General features: G+C 43.8%; 1 protein-coding gene across 3 annotated transcripts in view; it reads right to left on the bottom strand.

The window, feature by feature from the left end:
• The window catches only part of RHOQ (ras homolog family member Q), a 57,402-nt gene that overhangs the window by 39,023 nt on the left and 1,895 nt on the right, over positions 1–16,484 (bottom strand). For all 3 annotated transcript variants that reach the window (XM_084829006.1, XM_084829005.1, XM_084829007.1), the window contains exon 2: positions 15,945–16,003. In XM_084829006.1, the coding sequence (XP_084685132.1) occupies positions 15,945–16,003 (59 nt within the window). The remainder of the gene's footprint in view (positions 1–15,944; positions 16,004–16,484) is intronic.

Genomic DNA, 16,484 nt, shown 5'->3' with positions numbered 1-16,484 from the left:
TGCTTGAGAAGGGTAGAGTCCTAGTTATAAATCCACATTATAATCTCTTTCCACAGCAGCACTCGCTAATGAGAGCCTCCAAAATCCTCAATTCAGGATGAATCACTGGCTTTTTCTCTTTTTTATCCTTTTTGGAGCTTGAGGGGCCCAGAGACTGTTTCCTTCTCTTTTGGAGACTTAACGACTGAACAGCAACAACTATAATCTTCTACATTTGAAACACCATTGGCAGAATGGTTTCTAAAGCCGTCACACAAATAAAAGGTATAGCCAGAGGATATGGAAAGCCTTTTAAAAATGGGGAGGAGAAAGAAGGAAGAGATTAGGAGTGGAAGACCTTGGGATGTCTAAGCTTGGCAAAACTCTCTGAATTTCATTTAGAAGTTCATGTGGCTTGCTCTCATTTTTGTTTGCGATCTGATTTTTGGCTTGCTCTCATTTTTGTTTGCGATCTGATTTTCTGGTTCTTTCACATGGGAAAAGTGTGCATTTTGAACAGGGCAGGTACACATTTCTGTGTGTGTTTCTCAAAAGTGCACACCTTTCCATTATTGTTGAAAGCATGAAAATGTGCATTTCAAAGTGCATTTTTTAAAATATGCATTTTCTGAATGCAATCACAACTTTAGGAATGTGCAAACCTGTTTCAAAAAAATGCTCTCACATTTGTGTTCAAACTGGCAAATTCAGATCTTTTGCAAACTGAAACAAAGTTCCCATGCATCCCTAGAAGAGACACAAGGTTCTATGATCTTTAAAAACAAACACAACAAAAGTTGGGGCCAACATTAAACAAATTCTGAGACAAGGAAAGCTGAAGTCTGCGACTGTTCTAAGTTATGCCAATTAGCACAAATGTGTTCTGCATGTTTAAAAACTATTTTGTATAATTTATTCTGCTACTGAGGGGCATGGAGTAAGCAGAGCAGTAAAGCACCACCCTCCAACCATCTGGTAAAAATTGTATTCAGAGATCGCATGAGAATATTATTTGCGCTAGCCGTAACTGAAAACTCAAACTATGGTTTGAGCTTCCAAAGAAGCCCCTTTCAAACTTTACTTGCAGAAAGGGGATCCACACGTTGGAAGGGGCAGTGGGACTGCACCACTGGGCCTGGCCCCGTCTTCTGATATCTGTGCATTGAGTATGGGGATCTGAGCCAGGGAAGCCTACAAATCTCTGTGCATGCTGGCTTCCATGGGAGCTGCAACCCAAAGCAAACAGGGGGCCTTCACTGCCATATCTGATTGGCTACACAACACTATTACATCATCACATTCACCACATAGTCTCTGATCGGATGGGATCACTCTTGGAAGAGGAAAGAAACTAGCCAGGGAAAAAAAGGACAACCAATAGGGGAAACAATATCATGATGCAGCTTCAAAAAAAGGACAGTCAAGGTTCTAGTTCCCATGGAAGCCTTCAATACCAGAAAGGACACAGGAACGTAGAAACACTGCCAGAGCAAGTGACTGCAGGGAGGAGTTGCTGGAGCAACCAGTTGTGTGAGGACGGAGGGGAAGATTTGGAGGGATGCAGGGGGAGCAAGGAGGAAAGAAACGGGAAGTCCTGTTGCACGAATGGACTTCCACCCATGTGATGATGGATGTCACCCTCAGTGAACAACATAGGTCTAATATGTTGGTGGTCCTCCATCATGTTCTGGAACTCTAGCATCCGGCCCCCTCCTCCAAAACACCTGGAACAGGGCTTCACTGGCTGATCTTAAATCTGTTAAGACTCAAAGGGGAAAGGTTTGCAGTTTTTCAATTTTACAAGCTTTCTTTCTGGTCACCTGCAGGCAATTTTGCTTGGCTATTTACAGGTCTGTCTGAGCTTCAGTTCCCCATCTTTAAAATGGGAATAATAGTGATCTACCACACAGAGTTGTCAGGAGAGTGAACACAGTGCTATGCAAATTAATATGAGCTACAGAAATAGTAGCAGAACAACAGCAACGACAGTACTGGGATAATGATGGCTTCTTTGTCCCGGAATCTTAGGTGTAACCTGATCTCTGCAGCACCTAGCAGTGACTAATTCATTCAGTCCACAATCTCTATTTTGAGACTGGGTCTAAAATACAGGCCTCATGGCTACGGTATCTGGCCTAGTCTATACTATTTTGTTTCTTCTGCTTCCCCACGCCATGTTCTTTGTACCATCTAGCCCATTCTTCCTCAACCTGGTGCCCTCCAGATGTTTTGAACAACATCACAATTCCTGACCATTGGCCATGCTAGCTGGGGCTGCCCCCCCCCCAAAGTAACAGGTTCGCCACCCCCACCCACAATCATGGAATGTTAGATACTGCCCTGAATATCACTCTATTTGGCAATAGAGAGGGGAAACGGACTCCACCTCTGGGAGGAATTAACTGTGGAATGCCATGTCCAGTGAAGAGTGGCATTTCCCACCCACTTCCTAGAAACAGGAACTTGCCCCTTCAACTGCGGCATTAAATAAGCTTCCTTTGATCAGCAAGTGTGCTGGCTATTTTCTGCTCCATGGAGCCTTGAATATTTCCACTCAGAAAAAGGCTACAAGCTACAATATGAACCAATGTAGCTAGGTGTGTGTGCGCACATCCAGCCACCCACATTTTCGTCCATAGCCAGAAACCACTGCTTGCTTGCAGGAACGTGTTTGCAAGATCCTGAACAGCGCGGCGGGAAGGGGAGAGATAGCTTCTGAGATGCAGAATGTTATTTTTAGAGCTTTTCACAGCACTTCCAGAGTTCATGCTACAATAAACACTTAGTTTTCCTAAGAAAGCACTTGAGATACATTCATTTGTTGGCTTTAAAAACCTATGTGCTGCCTTTCTGCACTTAACTCCCGAGTCAGTCTACAAAGTTAGGACATAATAAAATATACTTAAGACATAAAGACTAAAAAAAGATAAAAGCAGCAGCACCACCAATATGACAATGGAGACCTAAACCAATCCATCATTAGATAAGTGAAAGAAAACAAAACAGCTTCATAGGGATGTGAAGGCCCTCCCCCCACTGGGCTCCCCACCCCATTTTTTGAATGGAAAAATGGGGGGAAATGCCTCTTATGAACCCTTTTTTCCCCTTTTGCAATAAGGAGTGAAATGCTTTTTAAGGCAGGGCCTTAAAGTTGTTTTAGCTGCACTTTACTCCTTCAAAATGGTTTCTAGTAACAATGTAAGAAAATCTACAGTATTCGGAAATTATAATCCCTGTATCCTGTATACATATACTGTTCAAATCCAATTCAGTTAGGCTAGAGTCTAGACAGGGCTGCTTTGCACATAACGACAACCCAGAGTATGGGTTGAGAATGGGCTGTTGTTGAATCATGGGTTGTTTTTAAATTGTGAGTTGTCATTACATGAAAACCTTGCACTACAGTTTAACTCTGGGTTGTTAACTATGAACAACAGAGGCGAGAACCCATGGTTTCTTGTTGGGTTGTGAATTCTGGTTTTTTGTGGTTAACAAACCATAGTTAAACCATACTGCAGGGTTCACACATAATGACAACCCATGGTTCAATGACAACCTGTATTCAATCCTTACTCTGGGTTGTTGTTATGTACAAACCAGGTCAAACAATACTGCTTATTTATGTATGGAGGATGCAATCCTATCAGGATAGGCGGCCGCCTCCAAGCTTGAAAGTGACCGCCTATCCAATGCAGGGCAGGAGCAGTGCGGAGGGGATCTTCCCCTCTGTGCTTCAGCCACCCTGCATTCACAGCTAGACAGCCAATTTCGGCTGTCTAGCCAAGGGAAGTTGGGGGGGGGGCAGATGCCAGATGATGCATAGGAAGCATCGGAAAGGCACTTCTGCCGCCCCACCCCAGCCCGCCCCCAGGAACGCCCCGTTTCCGCTGCTCCACACTCCTCTTACAATCCTACAAGGCAGCGTGGGCGGGAGTAGAGGTTGGTTCTCAGGGAACCGACCTATCCTATGGTCATCTATCCGCTGACTAGCGGCCATAGGATTGCGCCCTTTAATAATCACCTTTCTACACAACAGGCAGAAAGCACTGTACCATCCAAAAAAGTGATGTGCACATATTAGAAAATACAATAATGCAATACCGTCACAACAAAATAAAGGCAAAACCAACATATTTAAAAAAGTCTAGCAACATTAAAATTCATCAGAGGCCATTAAGGGCTCAACAAAACAATACCATTTCACAGCAGGTCTAAAGCTCATTTGCCCCTTCATGGATCACTTCCTTGTTGTGGCAAAGGGGCTTGTATAACTCAGTGAAGGCATAAGCTATGTCGTGCAGGGCCACCCAAGACGGACAGGTCATGGCAGAGAGTTCTGACAAAATGTGGTCCACTGGAGAAGGAAATGGCAACCCACTCCAGGATTCTTGCCAAGAAAAACCCATGGAAAGTATCACAAGGCTAAAAGATATGATGCCAGAAGATGAGCCCCTCAGGTCGGAAGGTGTCCAATATACTACTGGGGAAGAGCAGAAGGTATTTCCAAGTAGCGCCAGAAAGAGTGAAGCGGCTGGGCCAAAGCCGAAACGACACTCAGCTGTGGATGTGTCTGGTGGTGGAAAGGAAGTCCGATGCTGTAAAGAACAATATTGTTTAGGAACCTGGAATGTAACATCAATGAATCAAGGTAAGCTGGAGGTGGTCAAATATAAGATGGCAAGATTGAACATCGACACCTTGGGAATCAGCAAACTCAAATGGACAAGCATGGGCGAATTTAATTCAGGTGATCATCTTATCTACTACTGTGGGCAAGAATCCCTTAGAAGAAATGGAGTAGCACTCATAGTCAATAAAAGGGTGGGAAAAGCAGTACTGGGGTACAATCTCAAAAATGACAGAATGATCTCAGTACGAATCCAAGGCAAACCATTCAACATCACAGTAATTCAAGTCTATGCCCCAACCACTGAGGCCAAAGAAGCTGAGGTTGATCGGTCCTATGAAGACCTACAACACCTTCTAGAACTAACACCAAAAAAAGATGTCCTCTTCATCATAGGGGATTGGAATGCTAAAGTAGGAAGTCAAGAAATCACCGGGATAACAGGCAGGCATGGACTTGGTGTACAAAATGAAGCAGGACAAAGGCTAATAGAGTTTTGTCAAGAGAACATGCTGATCATAGCAAACACGCTTTTCCAACAGCACAAGAGACGACTCTACACATGGACATCACCAGATGGTCAATATCGAAATCAGATTGATTATGTCCTTTGCAGCCAAAGATGGAAAAGCTCTAGACAGTCAGTAAAAACAAGACCTGGAGCTGACTGTGGCTCAGATCATGAGCTGCTTCTTGCAAAATTTCGGCTTAAATTGAAGAACGTAGGGAAAACCACTAAACCATTCAGGTATAACCTAAATCATGTCCCTTATGAATATACAGTGGAGGTGACAAATAGATTTCAGGGATTAGACCTGATAGACAGAGTGCCTGAGCAACTATGGACAGAGGTCCGTAACATTGCTCAGGAGGCAGCAACTCAATCCATCCCAAAGAAAAAGAAATGCAAGAAAGCAAAGTGGCTGTCTGATCAGGCTTTACAAGAAGCTGAGGAAAGAAGGGAAGAGAAAAGCAAGGGAGAAAGGGGAAGATATATCCAACTGAATGCAGAGTTCCAGAGAATAGCAAGGAGAGACAAGAAGGCCTTCTTAAATGAACAATGCAAAGAAATCGAAGAAAACAATAGAATGGGAAAGACTAGAGATCTCTTCAAGAAAATCGGAGATCTCAAGGGAACGTTTTGTGCAAAGATGGGCATGATAAAGGACCAAGAAGGCAGGGACCTAACAGAAGCAGATGAGATTAAGAAGAGGTGGAAAGAATACACAGAAGAATTATACAGGAAAGATCTTAATGTCCCTGATAGCCATGATAGTGCGGTCACTGAACTTGAGCCGGACATCCTTGAGAGTGAAATCAAGTGGGCCTTAGGAAGCATTACTAACAACAAAGCTAGTGGAGATGACAGTATTCCAGCTGTGCTATTTAAGATCCTAAAAGATGATGCTGTTAAAGTGCTGCACTCAATATGCCAGCAAATTTGGAACACTCAACAGTGGCCACAAGACTGGAAAAGGTCAGTTTACATTCCCATTCCAAAGAAGGGCAATGCCAAGGAGTGTTCAAACTACCGTACAATTGTGCTCATTTCACATGCCAGCAAGGTGATGCTCAAAATCCTACAAGCTAGGCTTCAGCAGCATGTGAACCGAGAACTACCGGAAGTACAAGCTGGGTTTCGAAGAGGCAGAGGAACTAGAGATCAAATCGCCAACATTCGCTGCATCATGGAGAAAGCAAGAGAATTCCAGAAAAACGTCTATTTCTGCTTCATTGACTACGCTAAAGCCTTTGATTGTGTGGATCACAACAAACTGTGGCAAATTCTTAAAGTGATGGGAGTACCAGACCACCTTACCTGTCTCCTGAGAAACCTGTACGAGGGTCAAGAAGCAACAGTAAGAACCGGACATGGAACAACCGATTGGTTCAAAATTGGGAAAGGAGTATGACAAGGCTGCATATTGTCGCCCTGCTTATTTAATTTATACACAGAGTACATGAGAAAGGCCAGGTTGGATGAATCACAGGTTGGAATTAAGATTGCCGGGAGAATTATCAACAACCTCAGATATGCAGACGATACCACCCTAATGGCAGGAAGCAAAGAGGATCTAAAGAGCCTCCTGTTGAGGGTGAAAGAGGAGAGTGCAAAAGCTGGTTTGAAACTCAACATTAAAAAAACGAAGATCATGGCATCTGGCCCCATCACTTCCTCGCATATAGAAGGGGAAGAAATGGAAGCAGTGACAGATTTTATTTTCTTGGGCTCCAAGATCACCACAGACGGTGACTGTAGCCATGAAATTAAAAGACGCTTGCTCCTTGGGAGGAAAGCTATGGCAAACCTAGACAGCATAGTAAGAAGCAGAGACATCACCTTGCCGACAAAGGTCCGTATAATCAAAGCTATGGTTTTCCAAGTAGCAACGTATGGCTGTGAGAGCTGGACTATAAGGAAGGCTGAGCACTGAAGAATTGATGCCTTCGAACTGTGGTGCTGGAGAAGACTCTTACGAGTCCCCTGGACTGCAAGGAGGTCAAATCAGTCCATCCTAAAGGAAATCAACCCTGACTGCTCATTGGAAGGATAGATACTGAAGGTGAAGCTCAAATATTTTGGCCACCTAATGCGAAGAGAAAACTCTCTGGAAAAGACCCTGATGCTGGGAAAGACTGAAAGCAAAAGGAGAAGGGGATGGCAGAGGATGAGATGGCTAGATAGCATCACCAATGGAATGAATATGAACTTGAGCACACTCCGGGAAAGAGCGGAGGACAGGAAGGCCTGGCGTGCTATGGTCCATGGGGTCACGAAGAGTCGGACATGACTTAACGACTGAACAACAACAAAAGCTCATTTGAGAGTAGGTGGTCTTTAATGTACCCTGGCCTCAAGCCATCTAGGGCTTTTATCGGTTAGTACACCTTGAACTGGGCTTGGAACCAACTGGAAGCCCGTGTAGTTGGTTCAAAATCAGGAACACATAGTCTCTAAAGCACAAGCCAGACAATAGTCTGGCCGCTGCATTTTGCACTAGCTTAAGTTTCCAAACACTTTTCAAGGGCAGCCCCACGTAGAGTGTTACACTCTACAGTACAGAGTACAGTTACAGTAGTCAAAGAGAGCTGGGAAAAGTTTTAAAGTGAGCTAGTGTACCATCACGCTCTGGGAGAGAGTGCAGGACAGGAAGGCCTGGCGTGCTATGGTCCATGGGGTCACGAAGAGTCGGACACGACTGAACGACTAAACAACAAGTGTACCATCATCCCTTTGCCACTTTATGGTATGGGTAGGAAACCTGGTGCCCTCCAGATGTTCTGGACTACAGCTCCCATAAGCCCAAGTTAACATAGCCAATGGTCAAGGATTATTTAGTCCAAAAATCTGGAAAGCACCAGGTAGTGCACCCTTGCCTTACAGAGTTGGGGGCATTGTCTTCTGGATAATCTGGATTGTGGAGTTTGTTTTGAAGTCCAAATAATAAACACTTCCTTTTGTTTACTACACTGTTGAGTGCTTCTGTCTTAAACTCTGGGAATTTGTCCCCGCATTTTCTCAACTGCTAAAAACAAGATAAGTTTAGTACCTTAGGGTGAGACAGCTTACTGCTCTATTTCTAGCACTGGGCATATCTGTACTGATCCTTTGAATAAAACTAAAGAATGCACATTTTAAATGTAATATATCTAGCACACAGTACAATTTTATGTGCAACTAAGCTATACACAATGCACTTTATGTTCTTAAAGTAGGAGAGTAAGTTTACAACTGGTTAAGAGAATAAGTATCATCATCACAAGGTGCAATCCTATGCATGTTTAGATGAAAAAAAGGCCTACAACTGCCAGCATGCCCTAGCCAGAATGGCTGCCTGGGGCATGCTGGGAGGTGTAGGCCTTTTTTCTGTCTAAACTTGCATAGGATTGTGCCCTTTATCTGCTCATTCTCAGAGTATGGATCTCTATGTAGGCAAAAACAACCACCCATGCAAAAGAGGGAGGTTATCAGCAGGCTTGGAGGAATCCCATGGTTTGCAGAGGTATAAAAAAAAAAATCTTTAGGAAAAAACCTAAGGGGGATAGAATTACCAAAAACTGCGCAATGAAAACTGAGAAACCTCAGCGACCATGGCATGCCATTTGACTGAAAAAACTGAAAATCAGGGGATATTCGTCAGCTTGAAAAGGTGTCCTCCTTTTTTTTTTTTATTCACCTATTCAAGAAGAATTGCCCTGAACAGATTACATTTGCCCCCAGTGGCATCATCATGTTCATCACATGATCACTTATTATTACTATTGCTACTATAATTATTATTACGCTTATTATTTATACTACATTTATACAGCTTAGGGCTCAGTCCTATCGCAAAGCAAACATTCTGGATAAACTCCATTTACGACACGCAAGACCAGATACAGTCTTTTAGCCAAAGTACGTAACACAGCCTTCCCGAACCTGGTGCCCCTAGTCTGTTGGCTGGGGATGATAGAAGCTGCAGTCCAATACACGGGGAGACCGCGCTACAGAATTCCTTTGCCTTAATCAGCCTTGCTGATAAAGTACAAAAGCCAAACCACCTTGCAAAAAGTGACCCATCTGCCTGCACAGGCTCATATGTCACAGGGCAGCTTAAGCAGAAGGCCTGGTAAGCTACTTCCCTTAAGGGAACAGTCACTTCCCCAAGGCATGTGACTTACTGCAAATATAGACTTTATTCCATCCCCCACCAGACATGAGTTAGTAATGAGAAATCCCTGGTTTTGACATGAGAGGGAGAAGGAAAACCAATCCTAGTAACACATGCCCAGAATAAGGACAGGAAAAGGCCCTCTGTCCCAGCTTGGCCTCAAGCCAGTAAAACCTTATGACAAGTCAGTAGTTGGGGAACTACTGAGCTGCAGTCTAAAACAGTATGGGAAGCCGGCTTTGATTATCAAAAGACTGGCTTTCACCTTGTCTTATGACCCTACAGATCAGATCATTTGATCTCAGCTGTTTGGATTTCCTTTCCATTGCAGGACAACCAATTTAAAGGTCTTTAACTTGCAATAAGTTCCCCTGCTTTATTGCAATGGATGCATTTTATCAGTTCAGTTTAGCTTTGGGAATGGTTGTATATTATTATTTCTGATTTTATTGTAAATTGCTTTGAGCACCCATTCAGTGGAGGGGCGATTCAGAATGAAATACCTTCATTTATTCATTCAATAAACAAATATGCTTTCTTTATCTACAGGTCTGTTCAAGTTAAGTAAATTTTCATGTTAAATTATCTGTTATCAGAGCATAGGGCTCCTAACTCCTTAACAGAACAATCTTATGTCCCCTAGACAGCATCGGGGGGACACAGGATAATTTAGTTTCTGGGATCTGAAGTTGGAGCCCAGAAACCACGCTCCCCACTCCTGCCCCCTCAGAGCCGGCGTGGTTCTCTCCATGCTTGGAGACAGAGTATGGAGACGGCCAAAATGGGGCTGTCCCAGGGGCAGGGTGGGGAGGAGACCACAGAAGCTGCTTTATACACTTTCCTATGTGCATCCTGACTTCCTTCCCTCCCCGAAGCTGTGCCTAGACAGGGGATAACGCCCATCTAGGGAAAATGCAGGGCGGCCAGAGTACAGAGGTGAGGATCGCCTCTGTGCTCTGGCCGCCCTACACTGGATACTCAGCAGCCTCGGACTTCAGAGGCTGCCAACTATTAGGATAGGATTGTGACCTAACACGTACTGCAATTTTAAGAGAGTGTGTGTGTATCTTCCTTACACCTTTAAAGAAAATATCCATTTCTTCTCTGCTACTCTTCTACTAATAAGACATAAGATGGAAGATCAGGCATGGCACAATGCTGAAATGATTTGGAAATCCCTGGTTCATCTTTCTGCAATGAATTCGTTTAGGGTGTGTTAGCCAAGCCACAATCTCTTGGCCTCAACCCCCTCCACATCTGTAATAGGGGGTGTTGACCAGTCAGAAAAAAGGGCTATGTGCTATAACACACTCCCCCTAATAGTGAAACTGAAAACAGCTTAATGAGTACCACAGAACGCAGAGTGTCAGTTGGAAAGGAAAAACCAAAACCCCGGGGCAGGGGGATGGAATGGAATATCCAGGAGAAGGACATGGTTGGCTTCCTGGAACAGGACTGCTTCCTGTTCAGGGCTAAGGATACTTGGCAACATTTTGTTACAGGTCCCACTGGCAGTGATGGTGGTGGTTTATTATCATTCTTGTTTATTCTCCAAGGAGCTCAGGCTGATTACAAGTGATTATGTTTTCATAAGGTCTTGCCTCGTTTCTCTTCCGGTTATGATTTTTGCTTTCCTCTGAAGAGGCACAGAAGGAAAGACTGCGGGCATGGGGCTTTGGGGCTCTGGAGAACAGAGAAGCAAAGTGCATAACTTCCAGTTTACACTGAGAAGTGATGCACACCATCACAATAGTGGTGGACAGATATATACTGGGGGAGGCAAAAGCTTGCCTCTTGGCTTAGCCCCTCCCCAGTTGCGGTTCTTCTGTTAATGCTCTACCTCTTTCAGTCAGTGCAGCACAGGCAGTTAAGAGGTCTGAACACCTTCTCCTTATTTACCACTGTTTATTAATTATTATTATTATTACTTTCAATTTATGAGTCGCCCTCTTGCCAAAGCTCTCAGGACAACATACATAATAAAAGCAATAAAAAATACAACCAATAATAAAACACATTAAAAAGTATTATTTTAAAAGTAGCCACAAAAATCCAGCATTTAAAAGAGATACAGCTAAAATCCCTCTCTCAGTTCTTTCCTCTGAAGCCTTCAGACGCACTGAAGGCCTCAGCAGACATCCCATGGAGCACCTCTAGCCTGGTAAAATCTCTCTGACCAGCCCACCAAGCTCCTGCCTTTCCCCTTCACCACTGCTATCAGGTGCCTAGTTCTCCCAGCCATTACGTTGCCATCTGTCATAAGGAATGGTGGCCGCAACAGAGGTGTCAGTGACTATCAGGAGAAGCAAGCACATGGGACAAAATGACAGCCCCAGGAAACCAGATCAAAGGGCCTGCCTGATTGTTTACTTGAATGACACTATTTGTAGCCTTTCTTCCCACCTTCTTCCAGCCACACTAAGGCAAGGTTGGTCTCCATCAGCAGGACTCTCTTTCATCTGTCTTAGGTACATTTGGGGAGTTTCAAAGGGGGTTCTTCCCTTGATTTAGGGAGGCTGACAGAGTCAAAGGCTGAGTACCCATGCTCTATGCAGTCCCCTCCAACCTAACTTCAGGCTCCTCTTAAAGTCATGTCTGCAGATAATGTATACTCTACATCAGGGATGGGCAGAAAGGAGATCTCAAGATCTTTTGGACTTCAAGCCCCCAGCATTCCTGACGATTGGCCATGATATCAGGCCCTTCTGGGAGGTGAAGTCCAAAACATCTGGAGTTCTACTTTCTGGCCACCCCTGCTCTACACACAACAGGGGTGGGCAAACGTCAGGTTTGTAGGATTGACTTGTGCGGGGGAAGTGCTAGATCCTCGAGATCCACCAACGGGAGCCAAGCATCTGCAAAGTGGCTCAGGGGCCCGTTCACAGATGCTGCCATCAAATTGTGGGTTAATTAATTAACCCATGATTTACCATGGCACATGCCGCTGCCATTTTGCATGTGCAACCTCTGATTAGGCTGATGCGAGTTTGCTATGTGACATCTAAACCCAGACAATATAGGTTGATCGTGGGTTAAGCAACCCACAGTTAACTTACAATAAGTTGTTAGGTTAACTGTGGTTTGTTTAACCCACAATTAACCTATACTATCTGTGTTCAGACGTCACATAGCCAACTTCTATCAGCCCAATTGGAGGCTGCACATGCAAAATGGTGGGGGAAAGTGCCTGGCAAACACCACAGCAAATCTTGGGTTAATTAAGACTTAGGACTAAAAAAGAGTGAAGGGTAACTTCTGAGCATGTGCTCAGTCCAGGAATTGCAATTTATTTTTATTGCAAGTACTGATTTCTTACACTTTTCACACGAAAATCCACTCCTGGTTCCCTTCAGCTTTTCCTTGTTTCAGGAGGGAAAGAGATATTTAGTTGATACTGTTAAATAGTTGAGAGCCAGAATCCCTTGCTGATCTACTGCAAGTCACCCAGAGATTTGCCAGTAGACCCAATCGACTGTTTATCCTTCCCTGTTCTATAAATGCCAACAAAAAACCTTTTACTGAGGCAAGAACTCCGATGAAGCAATCTCAAACTGAATCAGAAGATTGATTCACTAGCAAGCATCTTTTCAGATCCAAGTGCTGGTTTTGAAGCCCTTCACAGAGTGGTAGCACAGCCGCTAAAGAACTGCCTCTTTCCATTTGTTCCTACTCAAGTCTTGAGATTACTGGATGATCTGCTCTAAGCACCCGCACATACAGAGTTCTGACAGGTGGCTCCTTGTGAGCAGACCTTCTCAGTAGTAGCCCCCACAGAGATGTCCACTTGTTGCCTACTTGGTTGACTCTTCAGTGCCACACTAGAACTTTTTTATTCTCTCAGGCCTTTTTAACAAGCTATATGGTTTTGCTCCAAGATATTTTTTTAAATTTGTGTTTTAGAACGGTTTTCTTCCTGGCTAGATATTTTTTAAAAACTCTTTTGGGGTATTTGCTGCCATTAATACTTATTCCCTGCTTTGTAACTTGTGTATTACTGCTGCTTTTTGTTGTACTTTATTGATTTTATCATGGTTTATGATTTATCTATTTTATGTACGTTGCCCTCGGAGCTTTGGCTATACAGCAACTCAGAATTTGAAGAAATAAAAGGCCTCAAACTTTCCTGCCTCTATTACAGGAGATCCTTTTTAACTGGAGAGTCTAAACATGGAACCTCATGCATCTAAAGCTGCGTTCTACAGCTGAGTAAGGCCCCATTCATACTCACCCAATATGGGATCCTAAATCATTAGTTACTGCAGCCATAAGCATCTATTGGGTTGTTGGTTTCTTGAGCCACCAGTCTCCTAAGAGCATTGAAGCCATTTACAAGTCTTGCATCTGATACCACTGTGTAAAATTTCAAGCCATCGCTACCCTCATTTAAAAAAAAAAAAAAAAGTTTGGAAGGGTCTGCCTTCCCATATTGCTCCTCTGGAGTTCCTAATTAAGGCTTGCAGACTCTTGCAATTTTACCAAAGGTCCTGCTGTTCTTTTTTAGATGTTTACTCAAGGCTACAGCTGGTAGAACTGTGAAAGCTTATAGCAGGCATAGCTCTAGAGAAAAGTTTGATGGTCCGACTGCAGTGCATGCCATTAAAATGTAGACAACAAATTAAAACTACACCATTATTATTTTTATTGCCTGCAAGTCTCTAGCCAAATGCCCAGCTCCACAGACGCTGAGCCTTAATTCTTTCTTCGCTTCTTTCTTTCTTTCTTTCTTTCTTTCTTTTTCTTTCTTTCTTTCTTTCAAATCTTATTACCCAAACCATATCCTGTGGCAATTCAAATCCACTTTGTATTGCTCATACAAAGCAATTCTACTTATCTGAATTTTTTTTGTTATCCGCACATTTTTGGATGACCCCCGCATCCCCAAAACGTTCAAATCCATTTGGTTGAACTAATTTTCACACAGCACATAATTAATTTGTGAAATTTGTTACCACAAGAGGTGGTGATATCTGGCTTAGATGCCTTTAAAAGGGGATTAGACAAATTCATGAAGATACATTTATCAACAGCTACTAGTCACAATGGCTATATATTACCTTCTGGATTGAAGGAAGTACACCTCTTAATACCAGTTGCTGGGGAACACAAGAAGGAGAACAGTATTGCCTCATGTCCTCCTTGTGGGTTTCCCAGAGGCATCTGTTTGGTCACAGTGGGAAAGAGGATAATGGTTTAGAAAAAGCTTCCCTGACCTGGTGCCCTCTAGATGTCTTGGCCTACAACTCCCAGCATTCCTGATGACTAGCCATGCCAGGTGGGGTTGATGGGAGTTGAAGTCCAAAACATTTGGCAGGCACCAGGTTGTGGGAAGCTGGTTTAGAAGGATCTGGCAGATCCTTGTTTGCATTCTTATGAATTGGATTTGGTGCCACCCAGTGATATACAGAGATACTGGGCTTTTCCACACCAGGCTTTTTATCCCACACCTTACTGGGGCTTCTGCTTCCAGATTCTTTGCAGGATTAAGTTCGGCTCCTTACACGGGCTAACACAGGCTGTTTTTGGGGGGCTGTCTTTCTCGGCAAGTTCTATGTTTTGCAGCCACTAGATGGCGCTGTGGTTATAGGTGGAACTGCACAATTTCACACGGCCATTAAAGCAGATTTACATTTATTACTGCATTATCCACAATCTTTTAAAAAGCGGGATACAGGTCAGAAAGCGCGGGAAACAACCTGGAGGTTGACGACATGATGCAAAGGACCTGCAAACTTCCATGAGTAACCAATCACAAGCGTGCAATAAAAACCTGGTGTAGAAGTGCACCTTAAGGTAGTGTGCCATGGACAGCACAACTGGTTTCCAAGTATATTTTGGAAGGACCAGTTCAGAGCCTGGTAGCATCTTTGATAAGGATGCCTGTATTTTAAAGCACTCTGGCCCATTACCAAGTTAATTTAGTGTTAAGGTATCACAAAAGACACATACCGCTATGTCTATAAGAATGTAAGCTGGGAAGCACCAATCAGTGGCAGCTTGCTATTCATCATGTCTCATCTGGATGCAAAAGCTGTAGTTTGGGATTTCCTAATTGCTTTTCTCTCCTCTCCTGGCAGATGCGCTTGGAAGAGAGGGAGAGGCACCCTGTCTGTTGTGCCTGAAAACTATTCAGTCATTCCTTGCAAATGTTTTGACTCGAAGGAGTGATTTCAGGCTGGAAAGCAATGCATCCCTGGGCTGTAATAAACACAACCAGACAAAATGCCTTCCCATAACATTAGATGATGCCATTATTCACCAATCAGAGCCAGAGGCTCACTTTGCCCATTCACCAATGAGAAGCAAGACACAACTCCAAAGAAGACCCAGCCATTTGGAACTAAAAATAAAAGTTATCCCACACGGCTGGTTGTTTTCACAGTGCGACAGGAGTTGGATCCCAACATTGACAGGGCTTTTTGTAATTTGGGGAGGGGGACAGGGCAAGGGGAAGCAGTTTCATTCTGAAAAGGTCTGTGACAAGGCAGTAAATGAGGCGATTATTACAAGCTGCTGTAGTGAGAACCTCGACATAAACAGACGTCTCTGAATAATTCAGTGTGTGCAAGTAAGCATGAAAAGAGCTAAAGCTTTGGAAAACACCATATGCTGATTTTCTTTCTTTCTTTCTTTCTTTCTAGCAATAAATCCTGCTGCGCAGAGCTGCTGGATCAGTAACCACTTACCTGTCCTGCAGTATCATATAGCCCAAGGAGATATTGCTTGCCACCAACTGTCACACTGACTGCAGAGAGAGAGAAGGGGGGGGGGAGAGAATGAAGCAGGGCACCAGAGAAAACACACACAGAAGCCCTCCCTTTTCTCTAGAAGACCAAGCTGCCAAGGAGTGGTTTGAATTACTCGCCCAGACTCAACAGTAATCATAAAAAAAAGAAGCAAGAGATGTCTAAAAGGAGCAGAGCGACAACAAAAAACGAAATCGACTTTGAAAAATGCCCCTTGCCTTTCTGCAAGACACACTTCCAAAGGACTTTTGTGATGGAACAAAACAGAAGTACTTACTTAAAGGTGCTGAGTGCTAGAAAAAAGTGGCCCCATTGTGCGGGTGTTGAACGTCCATTTCAGAGACGCTCTCAGGGGGCGAGTCATAGAATCATAGAACAGTAGGGTTGGAAGGGGCCTACAAGGCCATCGAGTCCAACCCCCTGCTCAATGCAGGAATCCGAGTCAGCAGTCCTAAGGCAAAGGGGTGGGGCCAAGCGTAC

The sequence above is a fragment of the Heloderma suspectum genome, chromosome 1 (assembly GCF_057233095.1).
Source record: "Heloderma suspectum isolate Gila_16-S chromosome 1, 16-S_ref, whole genome shotgun sequence".
Classification (NCBI taxonomy): domain Eukaryota; kingdom Metazoa; phylum Chordata; class Lepidosauria; order Squamata; family Helodermatidae; genus Heloderma; species Heloderma suspectum.
The sequence above is the reverse complement of the archived record's forward strand: the minus strand, read 5'-3'. Positions and strand labels throughout refer to the sequence as shown.